The sequence below is a fragment of the Myxine glutinosa genome, chromosome 1, assembly GCF_964187855.1.
Source record: "Myxine glutinosa chromosome 1, kmMyxGlut1.1, whole genome shotgun sequence".
NCBI lineage: Eukaryota > Metazoa > Chordata > Myxini > Myxiniformes > Myxinidae > Myxine > Myxine glutinosa.
Genome location: NC_136261.1, coordinates 357,017,497 through 357,031,270, shown reverse-complemented (window position 1 = coordinate 357,031,270; position 13,774 = coordinate 357,017,497). Strand labels below are relative to the sequence as shown.

The window sequence follows — 13,774 nt, the reverse complement described above, 5'->3', positions numbered from 1 at the left end:
TCGATGTGTGCAGAGTAAAAAACGGGGGGTGGTGGTGGGCAAAGATGCTGTTTGAAAGGCAAAACCTTCGGAATAGTTTAGAGGAGAACATTTTGGCCATGAAGTTATTTTTATTTACGAGTACTTATTTTTGCCTGTCAGCTAGGTAGTACTTGGTAGTAGGATGCTACAGTTTGTGCTGTTGGTGCATTCCTACTGGTGCAGGATCGAGTTCTGGTGCTAATCGGGCAGATAATGGAGGCCTGCATTCCAAGTGAGCGTGCGGACCGAGACTTTTGCGCAAAGTTCCCGGACGAAGTTCGCCATGATGGTCTTGCCGGCCAGCTGTGGTTTGGTGCCGAGGTGTGTGCATGCATTTTTCTCTAATGGTGTCATGCTTACACACTTACACACCCACTGCATTCTTTGCTGCATTTTCACTGTTGCCGTTGTTAATTTGGCGTGAGTCTCTAAAGTCCACTTTAGGAGAATGTCTACCCTCGTTAAACCAATTTGTGACTCAAATTATTGAATCTCAAAGATTGAATCTTTGAAGAATTATTTGAAGATTGTGCACAATCTTTGAAGAAATAAGAAGAAATGAAACTTTGAATTATTATTATTTATTTTTTTGAAGAAAAAAACAATTTTTTTGAAGACTTTTTTTTTTGAAGAAATAAAATAAATATTTGAAGAAATAATTATTGAAGATTGAATCTCAAAGAACTTACAGTATCTTGATAAAATACCTGCTGTATGGTGCCTGTGTCGTTACCAAATCGCAGCACGTCCATTTCTGGCAGGTAGTGTGAATTGTACAACTCATGTCGGGCATTGAATTTAGCCAGTGTACCAGCAGACAATGTACGATTCTTTAGGAAAGCTATAGTATCGTCCACAACCTAAACATGCCATGACAGCCGGCTTATACGTTACCATCTGAAGCACCCTCTGCTTGTACTGCTCGCAAAGCACAAGAACAGCAGTTTTTAGTCAGGTGGATCAAACCTAGATCAGACAGCTTGTAACCTTATCCTAAGTTGATGTTCAAGGACATGTGTTCCATGTTCCTCACCACATAAATTGCGGAATGCAGGACGATATTCAGCTTTCCCACCCCATCCACCTCTCCCGACACTTGCATCAAGCCGGCGATAAATGAACTTTTGCAACCATCCTTTGATTTGAAAAGACGTCGTACCATTTACAGACCCGAATCCCTCCAATTTCCTCAATTCGTTTTTCGAGCAGGTAATGGCATTGACTGACAGAGACATGCATGAGACAATTACTGGATGGCTGGTGTTTGCGATTACTATTATTAAAGGGTAGCTCACATGCCAGCTTTTGTCCTTGACTCATCTTGACTTGACTTGACTTGACATCTTGACTTGACTTGACGCATCCCAGGTAGACTCCAATCCACCAATGAAAAGGTTATGGTGCAGAGGTGGCAGAACATTCCATATGGCAGAGCACACACACACACTTTCCAAAAGGTTATGTTAAGCCTGCTGTTGCAAATACAATAATTTGCATGTAAAATTACCGGTGGTATCTTTTTTTGAAAGCCAACTGTTAGCTGCAAGCTCAGTGAATACATAATGGTTCTTATGTTTTGCTGTGCTGTATTTTATTTTCCTGAAAATTTGTACCATTTGTTTCAGATTCAGTATTGCTATGCGTGCTTATCTATTGTTTTGTTGACGGGTTTGATCAGGTTTGTGATGGGTACACCCTACTTGTAGATTTTAGTGATGTTTGCTGATTTCCATGCAGAAGGGAGGCAGCCAAAGGAGAAGGACAGATTGAATAGGGGTGGATAGATGGGGGAGCAAAAATGACAGAGCAGGATTTAAGAACATGGGCACTGATGCCACCTGTGCTTTTCGCTGAGGTCCGGTCAAGGCTCGATGAAATTTTCTCTACCTCTCTGGTGAAAAGCACACAGTCCATTAATCAGTGGGTATGTTGAGGTAGGTTGGGGGACATAATGCTATTTGTTGAGTTCATGAGATTTGGAGTCAAAGACAGAGTGTAGACAATTCTGTCTTATCTCAAGCAGAATGTAGAGTAGCACCGTTGGAGGGGGAGAATACACCAGAAACAGACATGACCAGGTGCCGCCATCACTTGTGATGGACTAGTTGGTATATGACAACATATGGCCAACTACTCAAACAACAGCTGAGGTTTGATTAGTAGCAACGTTTTAAACTCCTTGAACTACCAGTATCTGCGACGCCTCCTCGTGGTGGTTGTACTTCCTCCCCTCCAATGCAAGTCGGGGGCCAAATCTTCACCATTCTTCCCTGCTGTCTGGATTCGTCAAGGCAGCGCGGTCATGGTCAGAGTGATGATCGGTCACCATAGACGGGCCCTTTCCGTCTTCTCTCTCTCTCTCTCTCTCTGTCTTTCTCCCTCTCTTTCTCCAACTCTCATGGCACTGACTTCGTGAAGGCAGGGGTACACAATCCTGGATGTGGGGGATCTCTGGGTCGCTCCTGGGAGATCGATCGGCTGTCTCTGCACCGGAGAGAACTGTCCGGGGCTATACAACATCTCCTTAAACTGTTTCGAGTTGATGTCACAATGAATGTGTGAGGGTTAGGGCCAAAGGAAAGAGCACAAGCACAACGGATGACCAAAGGTTAAATGGCATCGAGACGGAACAGTGACGCACTTAATGCAAATTTCATCAATCTTTGAGACGCTTGCATTATTTTGGTTTCAAAGCTCACAATTTTCAAGAACCATTTGATTTACTTGTATTTTTGATTGTAACCCTTTATTTGAACCTCACATAATAGTGCTGAGAGTGCCTGATGGTACAAGAGACTCCCCAGAATAACTACGTGGTCAAAGGAGGGAGGTGAGAACAAATATGGAAGTGCGTCGCCGCATGGACGATGGTTGCATTTGGTGCGAGCAACGCCTTTATGAATGAAAGGCTTATTGTTCTTGTGACCCAATTTATTTCACATATCAAGTACATCTCATGTGCTCTGAGACTTGCTGCATTATAGTGTTTGCTTATTATCATAATATGACTAATATTATTAACGAGAGCTTGATTGCTGTTTCCATCTCAGCTCTCATATTGCTGAGATACAAGGTTCAAGTCCCATTGTACAGTGTCGATGTGCCCGTTATTTACTAACATCCTTACATTTATTTAACAATACGCATTAGAGTGGCACTAAAATAAGGGTAAAATTTCAAACACATGAAAATTATTGCCTTACCATTCAAAGTGGTTCCATTTATTGTAGAAATCACACGTACAATTTTATGCAAATCGTATAATATTTAGGGGTTGCTCACCGCTGGTATATATGTGTAATTGTACAATTATGTGTATATATATATATATATATATTGTTGCGGATCTCGGAGTACGGCACTCCCATTAGCAAGGGGGGGTTAATCTCCTTGTCTTGTTAAGCTGGCCATCTCCGGTCCTGGAACTATCCCACTCATTTGCGGGGTGAGATTGGCCAGGGTGATCAACGGTTTCCCAAATACCTTCACCAATCTCTCCGCAAAGCAGGGAGATGAGTCCCTGCTCGAACCGCGGATGTGGTGGTAATTGCCGAGCGGTTTAGCAATCCATGATCCAAGCCGTTAACAAAAGGACTAAACCCGATTAAAAGCGGTTGGCCAAATCGTGCCACAGGTACTCAATTGGGGACAGGACGCAAGCGATCGGATGAGAGGAACCAAAGAATAAGAAGGGTGAAGGAAGAACAAATAGATTTATTAACTACATTACAAGAGGAAACGAAAGAATGGAATATACAAGAAGAAGGAAATAAAAGGACATAGGGCAAGCTTATCGAAACAGTCTTAACTTATCACGACCCCAGGACAAACAGACAGACTCACACGGAATGGTAGCTGGTAGGGGAGGAAGGTCCAGGCAGATGGTTCCAGGCGATGGGATCCGTCCAGGCTCCGGGTCCGCGGGCGAAGAACGGCAGGCAGCTTCGCGTATCGTTGGCGTGCGACCGGACCTTACATATGCGAGGGGCTGGAATGCTGCGTACGTATAGCGTGCCGAACGCTCTCAAAACCAACGGCAGTTCGTATCACACGATCGTCCCAAGCGATCCTCCGCGCAATTTTCCTATCATCCGCGTCTCTGCGCTGTTCTCTCCTCGTCTCCCGATCATCTGCCGATCATCTCCCATCTGCCGATCATCTCCCATCTCTTGAAGTAGTTCGCGGCGGCGCTTTTATTACCTGCCTCGCGTATCAAGCCGCGTCCGCTTCGCTCCGCCTACCGGTGAACACGCCTCGGCCCAGATTGGTCGCGAGGGTTCATTGGTACCTCCCCTCGTGACGCGTTGATGGGGCCACGCCTATGTTCCTGGCCGCTCCTCCCTTCTTCTCCCACTCTGCCACGTGGCTTATGGCGGCGGGCAGGAACAAACCAAAATGCAGCGAACGCTGAGGCGGCTGCGGCTGGTAGAGTAGCGCAATATGATTTGGAGGGCAGATTACGCCGCAAAATGAATGGAATGGGAATTTGAGAAGGGGCCTAGGTTATTTGATTAATACAATGCAGAGTCAAACTATTGGGAACAGATCCTTACCTGAAACACATACTAATGAAATAACTAAAGAAGATCCTATGGTGTGCTACGTGTTGCTCGTGGCCTAACTAGGGTGCGACCTTTGACCTTCACACCAAAAATGGGAATATTTACAGGGGATTATTTATAAGGGAATATTACAGATATTTACAAAGTGGAGGGTTTGAAAAACCACAACAACAAACAAACAAACAACAAAAAAAATAAAATATATATATATATATATATTGTCGCGTGACTACCCTTGGTGAACACCGTAGGGTAACACGGATGACCGATTGCGAGACTTTACACTCCCGAGGCGAAAACTCAATGGCGGATTCAAGCTCAACACAAAGTTAAACGCGCGGGAGGCCAGACGCAACGAGCTCCACAGCCTTATCTATTAAAATGAAACACCCAGGAAACTGCGTTCAAATATGTACAGAAAATAATATAAGGATTTATTATTGAAAAGTAATAACAGTGAAAAAAAACACGCGCCGGTAATACTAATAACTAAATCGGGACGTCCCCACACGACTGATATCAAACACAAAACGAGGGAGATTAATTACGAAAAGAACACGTCACGTCGTTCAAAATGTACGCGGATTCGGGCTTATCTGGTCTTTCGTCGTCTTTGTGGCTGCCGTCCAACACCACTCCTTTCGGCCCGATCGCACACCTCGCTCCAAGTTCCACGGCCCTCTGCGTCCGCCTCCAAGCGCCACCAGGCCTCGTCGGTCCAACGGCCCACACACACCACGAGCTCCTTTGCTCCAACGGTCCACCGCAGGGCTGCACGAAGCAACCAAAACCAAGTGCCAACTGCCAACTGCAACGAGCTGTGGTCACGAATGTTCAACGAACCGTGTCCTGTGCCAACTCCGACGAACTGTGCAACGAACCGTGTCCTGTGCCAACTGCCACGAACTCTGGTACGGAACTGTAACAACGAACTCTGCGACTCAACTCTCTCAACTCTGGACTCCACTCGAACTGCCGAAATGGCGTCCGACCGTCGCCTATATTGGTGGCCGATGACGTCACATTGGCGCGCTCCTCAGCCAATCATAGCCTCCCAACTCGCCCAGGTCACGCCCTCTGCGGCATGCGACTCCTGACATCTCCCGTCCGTGACCCCGCGGTCCTGGTGTAACACGTGCCAGCGAGGTTGGTAGGCCTTTGAGGTGCGCAGGCGAGGTTTGTAGGCCTTGGAGGTGTAAACGGTGGCGGTGTATTGTGGCGGTGTTCTTGGCCTGGTGGTGCCCATTTATTACGAAGTCAATGTCAGGGAAAGGGAATTATTTAATGTTGCACTAAGGACCTAACTAATGTTTATGTGGTTTGCAGTGCCATAAAGGACAAAGGTTTGATTACTAGGTGATACTCACAGGGGCGTTACCTTTAATCCCTCACTATTTAACACTCGAATCTCCAGGTAGATCCACACTCATACATCTTACCCCGACAACCGCCTGAACATCAATAACTTATTACATGTAGAGTCCCTGTCACGACAGCCGAATACCTACCTATTCAGATCTACCTAGCTCTAGATGTTGCATTACCAAATTCATAACAATATATACACACACATACACATACACATACACATTTCACTTAACAAATCAAAGGAACCAAATGCCTAGGTTTAGAAAAAGAAAAAGCGAATTATACCATCCAAGGTGGGGGCGGGGGGGGGGGGGGTGGGTCAGGCGTTGCATCTGAATCCATCTCACTGTCGGTCTACTTCAGCATGAATCGCTGGTGATGATCCTCCACAACTTGCAACAGGAATTGAAACTGCACCTCGTTTTTTGTGAGGCTTTGGTTATAGTTCTGAATAAGCGACACCCCTCGTTCAGCTAAATCATTTGTAACTCGTAAAGTGCTAACGCGCTTTTGGGCTTCTACTTACACCGAGTTATTATTTATTACCGTTATTATTATAATTATTATCATTATTATTATTATTATTAGGGAGCGTGGTGGCCGAGTGAGTTAGACCGCGCGTGTTGGGTTGACCATGCCAGTAGAGAAATTTTAGAGGCCATGAGCAACCTCTAAATATGATTTTATCACTGAAAATTTACCAAGAGTGTTTTCTCATGGAATCAAACAAAACCAGATCCTAAAACCTAAAATTATGAAACATTCGGTTTTTAATGCCACCCTAATACGCATGCTATCAAGTCATTGTGCATGTGATTTATGTACAACTTCACTTCTGAAGCCGAGATAACAAAAAAAACGAAGCGTATTGGTGTTGATGGAATTTTTTTCTTTTTTAAATTGTGAAATCTCTTTGTAGTGCCTGGCGGCCGGATCCATCATCATGAATCGGGAGGTGGAGAGCCTCGCGATGCGCCCTCTGGCACGCCAGCTGACGCGTGCGCTCGAGGACGTGCGGTCTCTGCTGCGCGACCAATGCCTCCGTGACCTGAACTTGTACCCACAGCGCCTGCGCACTGCTCTGTGTCGCTTTGATGAACTCTTCGCTGAATTTGAGCTCAGGCAAGCCTGGCTGCTTGGATGCCTTGTGGAGCCATTTATACGAAGGATCTGGGCTTAGTGTTCCTGCTTAGGAGCCATCTATTTAGAACATATACACGAGGGAAGAGGCTAATTTGAGAAAATTAAATAGAGGGCATAAAAGAGAGAAAGGGAGAGGGGAAGGTGTGGGGGGGGGGGGAAGGTTGGAAGGAGATGCAAGAGGCATGTATGGAGTGCATGGGGAATGAGGGAGTGTGTTGCTCGTGTCGCAATTTCTGACATGTTTTCATACACATCGAGAACGGCACTCAGTAGAGAATAAACCTCCACCAGGAATGAATAGTTTGTTTTGTATCCCACTGATAGGCTGGATCTGCATCTGGACCTTAACCAAAATTGAATCGGCTTGTTCTTCTCACACTCCTAACATGCCCACCAAGTTTCATCCAAATCCATCCATAACTATTTGAGATGTTGTACTGCATATTGTTTTTGGCCCTGTCACTGAATGGTGAAGATTTGCTTGAAAACTTATAGTATCTGGATCTGGATCTTCACCAAAATATCATCAATTAGTTCTTGTCACACACCCAAACTGTCCGGCAAGTTTAGTCCGAAACCGTCAGTACCATTTTGAGATATCCTGCTCACAGACAAAGAAACAGACAGACAACAACAACAACAACAGGCATTTTAAATGCCATTTTCCCTGCTAGAGCGGGGGTTAGCCTTGCGGTCCCCATGACAATCTTCTCCATTTTGCCCTATTTTCTGCATCTCCCCTTGTTAACCCCCTTGCCCGCATTTCTTCTTCCACCATCTTTAGCCAAGTCTTTTTCGGTCTTCCCCATCCTCTACTTCCTTCTACATTCATTTCAATCACTCTTCTCAACCAGTCACTTTCAAACAGACAGACAAACGAGTGAAAACATAACCTCCATCCACCTTTGGTGGCCGAGGTAATAAACGGTCCTATAGGAGTTGGAGAGAAAAATCTGGTTTTGCTTCACAAGAAGTTGGAAATGTTAGACCATTTAAAAGAAAATGAAAATAATGGTAATTGTTTTTTAACTCTGGGTGAACCCTTTGAGGAACGACGAGAGCTTGTTCATTAGACTAGCTATGTGATTCTAACATAGAGATTGTGATACAATGAACAAACTAACACGGAACTTAGTTTATTTCCCCCTCCATTTCCTTCCATGACGGCAATGTTGGAAATGACGTCCACTGGGCTTACGTTAGGTGACTAAAATATAATAATTAGATTAATGAACTGAATTAACTAATTCAATTGATATATGTGGGAAAATTACATGCCCAGACCAGGAATCTAACCCAGGTCCTCTGGAAAACCGTACCAGTGCTCTGGCATCTGAGCACTCTGGGCAACCCTGACTAAGCATGAAATTTTCCAAACGATGTTTTCAAACAAAAATTTTCCAGAATTCCCCAGTGGTGTTTATAATAGAGGTTAGAGGATTTGGCCCCCCAATGGAGGAAGCCCCTCTCGTGTTCAGGCCATAGGTGCTCCTATGGATGGCAGCGAGTGCGCCGGAAGCATTGCCGCAAAGAGAGTGGCAATCGTATGTGTGGGAAAATTGCATGCTCAGTCAGGGTCACCCAGATAGCTCAGATGGCAGAGCACTGGTACGGTTTTCCAGAGGACCTGGGTTCGATTCCTGGTCTGGGTATGTTATCTTCCCACATATATCAATTTAAAATATAATGGTATGCAATAAATACAATCCATATAAACACTAAAGAAAATCTACTTTGAGGAAGTTTGAAATGCTTTGTCATTTGAGATGGAAATATTTAGTCCAGCTGTGAAGCTCCATTTGTTCAGCGTTGTGTAAATGATGACAATATATTGTATTTAATCAAAGTTGTCACTTTTTCCCTCCGTTCCATGCAGCTACGTGTCTGCGATGGTTCCGGTAAAATCTCCACGTGAATACGACATCCAGCAGGACGTGGTCGTGCTGTTCTGCGAAACAATTCAACGGTAGGAGGCCCCAACCTCTCACCTCCCGAATTGTAATGCATCTTTGGATTGGCCTGTCTAGCTTTCCCATTGAAACTGATGCCTCATGTTGCTCAGAACCCAGGTTCAAATTCAATGTACCACGTGTTTGTTAATTGTCTGCTAATGTACGTCATTGGTGTGATTTGTGCACACGCTCCACTCTGTGCCTTGGATAACTGTTTAAAATTGAAATGCTTATTTTTTTTCTGAAACTCACTTGCATGGTAGCTCGTTACTTATCTGTATCGCTAATGTTTACTCGTCAGACTAAATTTCACATTTACCTCTGCCACCAAAGGTGAATGGAGGTTATGTTTTCACCCCTGTCTGTTTGTTTGTCTGTTTGTCTGTGAACTAGATATCTCAAAAAGTTGTTGACGGATTCGGATGAAATTTGGCGGAGAGGTAGCATATGTGTGTGACAAGGATGAAATGATTAGATTTTGGTGAAGATCTGGATCCGGATCCAGCTAGTATAATTTTTTAAGTGAATCTTCACCATTGGGAGATTGGGCCAAAAGCAATACATAACATGATATTTAAAAAGTTGTGGACGAGTTATGACTAAACTAGGGGGACGAGTTGGTTAGGAGACAAGAACAAGCCGATTCGATTTTGGTTCAGGTCCGAATCCAGATCCGGCCTATCGGTGGGATACAAAACATAAACTGTTCAGCCTGGCAGAGGTATGCACTCTACCGAGTGCCCTTCTAGTCATATTTTGCATCAATCTTGTCATAAAACGTTATTACGATGCAAAATCCTGGGTCCTTTTACCTTTTAACTGCAATCCTCACCATTCTGTTCTTTGCCCCTGCACCCCAAACCCCTCCTGTCCCTCCAGTGCCCTGCGTCTTGGCTATTTGACTCAAGAGATGATTGATGATTACGACCCTGCCCTCATGTTTACCATCCCACGCCTCGCCATTGTCTGGTCAGTCTCAGCGTGATGCCTTTTCTCTCAGGTCTCCAATGTGGTGGCTTTTTGGATCCTGCCTGTTGTGGGTCATGAGTTGAATGCAAGATGCTGGAGCAGTGTGTAACATTTGTACACTACATATTGTGCATTTTTATTCATTTGTATTTGATGCAATTGCTGAATACATATTATAGTACATGAAGCACGATTAAAAGAAAATTGTACATCGAGTCGTGGCTTGTGGGGGAGCTAGAACAGACCAGGACATCACAAAATGAAAAGAACAGTGGAAATGGTGGGTGGGAAGGGGGAGGAAGAACACGCCAGCAGGGTCGAGGGAAAGGATAGGAGACTTAAAGGAAGAATTGATACTGGGAGGAACGACAGCAAGGGTGGGGGGTGGGGGGGGGCGGGGGGGGGGAGAGAGGACACAGGGGGTTAACAAGCTGAATATAGGTACAAAACTCTCAATCGCAGAAATGGAAAGGAACACTGGAAAACTGGGCAAGAAGCAGAAATGGAACGACAAAAGAAAATCGAAGAGGAGGTTGAGAGAGCACCAGATCGGGCCTATCAGTGGGATACAAAACATAAAATGTTCAGCCTGGCAGAGGTATCAAAGAGGGAGTAGTATTTATTACCCTCGCCAGAGGAGAGGGTATTGCATTTGAGTCCATTTGTCTGTTTCTTTGTCTGTCTGTTTGTCCGCACAGAATAAATATGATTTTCTCTGAAACCGTTGGTCCGATTGACAGGAAATTTTCACCATTGGTGCAACTCCACCTGTATAATTTTTTATGATAATTATAACGTCATAGGTCGCGTGGTATGGGTGCGATCTTGGAAAAACCGAAAACTTTTGCGCCTCTATTTCTCCGAAAGCGCTGCATAGAGAAAATTGAGATATGGCTCATTGTAAAGAACTCCATGTGCCTCCATTATGACGTCATAATTCGACAAGTACAAAACTTCATCCGATCAAGATGAAATTTCTTGAGCATCATCTAGGGATAAATTGGGGGAGAAATAAAGATGTCATCAGTCACGTTGTTCGGCCGCCATATTTGTTTTAACACAAAAGCCTTCAAAACCACTGAAAACAAGTCCTGGCGAGGGTCTGCAATCTCTGACTGCTCTTTCTTGTTATCCAATGTGGAAGGGTGTTTGCCTGGGGGTGAAGGGGGGGGGGGAGGGGGAGGCGAAGGAATTTGATAACCTGGAAGGAGGTGGGCTTGTGCAGGGTTAATGAGGGTAGAAAATATCATGGGTATGGGTAGGGGATGACCTTAGATGGTAGTGAAAAGCTGTCTTGATGCACTGGAGGGAAGAATGAAATTGAATAGACTGAAGAAGAAGTTGCTTCCACATGTGGGATAAAAAGGAATGAGTGAGTGGAGGTGAGCAGTGAGCCTTGAATTTTGGAGTTTCACCAAAAGCGGGTTGCTGTTGATCCGCATGCGCCCTGCAGAAGCCTGGGGCAGAGGAAGTGGGAGAAGGATGAGGCCGGGGGGGGGGGGGGGGGGGGTCCACTGACCACTGACCACTGACCACAGAAAGGGCAAAGGGGTGCAAGACAAGAAAGGAGGCGGTGGAAAACAGAGAGACCACCGACCTGTCTGCAATGGCAAAGTGATAGGCCCCAAAGACTCAGCTTTATTGCGGGAGATTCCAATAATCTTGCAGGTCTTGGTTTCATCGGCATCAATTTAAGGAAGGTGTGAGGCAGGGGAGCCAGCACAGAGGGCAGAACAGTGTTCCATCAAGATACAGATGAAAGCCTTGTAGGTGGATAGAAGTGCAGGTGTGCCAAGGAAGGATCATGTCTGATGGAGGATGCCCAGTTGGCAGCTGGATTTGGAGGATTAACTTTGAGATGTGGTTTGCCAAGAAAGATCATGGCTGATTGTGAACCCCAGGAGTTTGAGTGACTGAATTTTCTCAAGAGGTTTGTTGAGAAAGTAGATGGAGGGGGGAGGAGGAAGGAAGGGTTGTCAGACGATCCTTTTGGAGAGTGAGAGTGTGAGATTTGTGAGGATTGAAAGACATATTCCAAATGTTTGACCAGCTAGTGATTTTCTTTCAAGGTCTGAAGAAAAGGAAGAGGCTGTAGCCTGCCTGTCTGAAAGATGAGGGATGTGACTGCAGAGGGTGGAGTCATCAGGAAATAGATAAACAGGATTTTCCAGTCAGAAGTTCACTTTAAATTGAAAAAAATACTTTTTATAATCCCAGAAAGAATTAAAATGTTTATCCAGTACTTGTATTACAATTTATGGCTTGCCTCGAGTGCTTGTGAATGGAGGAGGAACTTCCTTGCAAATTGGGACAAAAATAATATATTTTTGTCACCTGTCTTACTCACTTTGTTTCTTGCAAAGCAGTATTTATCCTCTTGTGCAAGGATGTTCTGGCTGTCCACACTTGTACAAGTCAAGCTTTTGGAGCATTGGTTGTCAAGGTTTAAGTAGCAAGTCTTCTTAAAACCATAGTGTCCAACTCTCGACTGTCATTAACAAATCGTATGAAACCTGCCATAACTAGTTTGGAGTGTTCATTTGATTCTGCCAGTATAGCTTGCATTGAACAAATTGGCAAAAAGAAAACAACTTTAACTTTTACAAATATGACAAATCAAATAATTTGGGGGTGGCTGGGTCACTCTGTTGATAGTATGCTTGCCATTGAGATGTCTCCTCTGGGTTTGATCCCAGATAGGGTTGCTACAGAGGAACGGGCTTGTTTTAACCGAGGATAATGACTACACGAGTTCCTGTGTTGTCATTATTTACACCAATCATAATACAAACATTTATTTTGCACAAATATATTTGAAATATTCATGATATTACATTTTATAATCAATTTAAGTTTAAAATTTAAGTTGAAGAAATAAATAAAATTCAAATTTTAACCCCATAGCACATACACATGGGAGGGGTAGGTGCAGACTGGGCATTTGGGACGATTACACAAATGTTTGAGCGAGTAGTTCAGTGACGTGATGGGACGTGACAGACACCACACAGATATGCGTACCATATATTAAATACATGACCTCACCACATATTATTCAAAACACATCAACACCGCATACACGACACCATAATTCAAAACACCTAATCACCAGATGCAAACACCACGTAATTCAAAACACCACCACCACATACATACAAGCCACATTATCAAAAACGCCTCTGCCACGTTATTGAAATTACCTCAACTCCAGGTAATTACCAACTCCCGCTGAGCAATTCAAAACACCTCACGACATGTCACAACAGAGGCAGGCTTGTTTTTAACTGAGGATAATGACTGGACGTGAGTTGCTGCGTTGTCAGGATTTACACCAATCATAATGAAAGCATTTATTTTCCACAAATGTATCTAATATGTGATATTCCATTTTTATAAGCAATTTAAGTTGGTGTCCATCTGGAAGTTTCTCCCATCTCCACACAGGATCTCTGGAACTCTCCCCCGTTCCCCTCCCCCCCGTTCCCCTCCCCTCCTCTTCCCCCTCCCCTCCTCTTCCCCCTCCCCTCCTCTTCCCCCTCCCCTCCTCTTCCCCCTCCCCTCCTCCTCCCCCTTAACACCAGGGGGGTTGACTCAGCCTGTCATCCTACCGAGGTCGGCAAATTGAGTACCAGTTCACTGGTAATTCCCTGTGTGCCGCAAGAGGCGCCTAACAGGGTTGGCGGCACGAACCCGGAAGTCGGAACTCATTGTCGTCAAATAAATGTAGCATGTATGTTTCACTCTCTGTCACATGCCGTT

The 13,774-nt window shown here is 44.7% G+C and overlaps 1 protein-coding gene across 14 annotated transcripts in view; it reads left to right on the top strand.

The window, feature by feature from the left end:
• Positions 1-13,774, top strand: part of ZFYVE28 (zinc finger FYVE-type containing 28) — a 129,647-nt gene that overhangs the window by 46,318 nt on the left and 69,555 nt on the right. For all 14 annotated transcript variants that reach the window (XM_078769947.1, XM_078769954.1, XM_078769948.1 and 11 more), the window contains exons 4-7: positions 205-342; positions 6,871-7,073; positions 8,971-9,060; positions 9,926-10,015. In XM_078769947.1, coding sequence (XP_078626073.1) covers positions 205-342; positions 6,871-7,073; positions 8,971-9,060; positions 9,926-10,015 — 521 coding nt within the window. The remainder of the gene's footprint in view (positions 1-204; positions 343-6,870; positions 7,074-8,970; positions 9,061-9,925; positions 10,016-13,774) is intronic.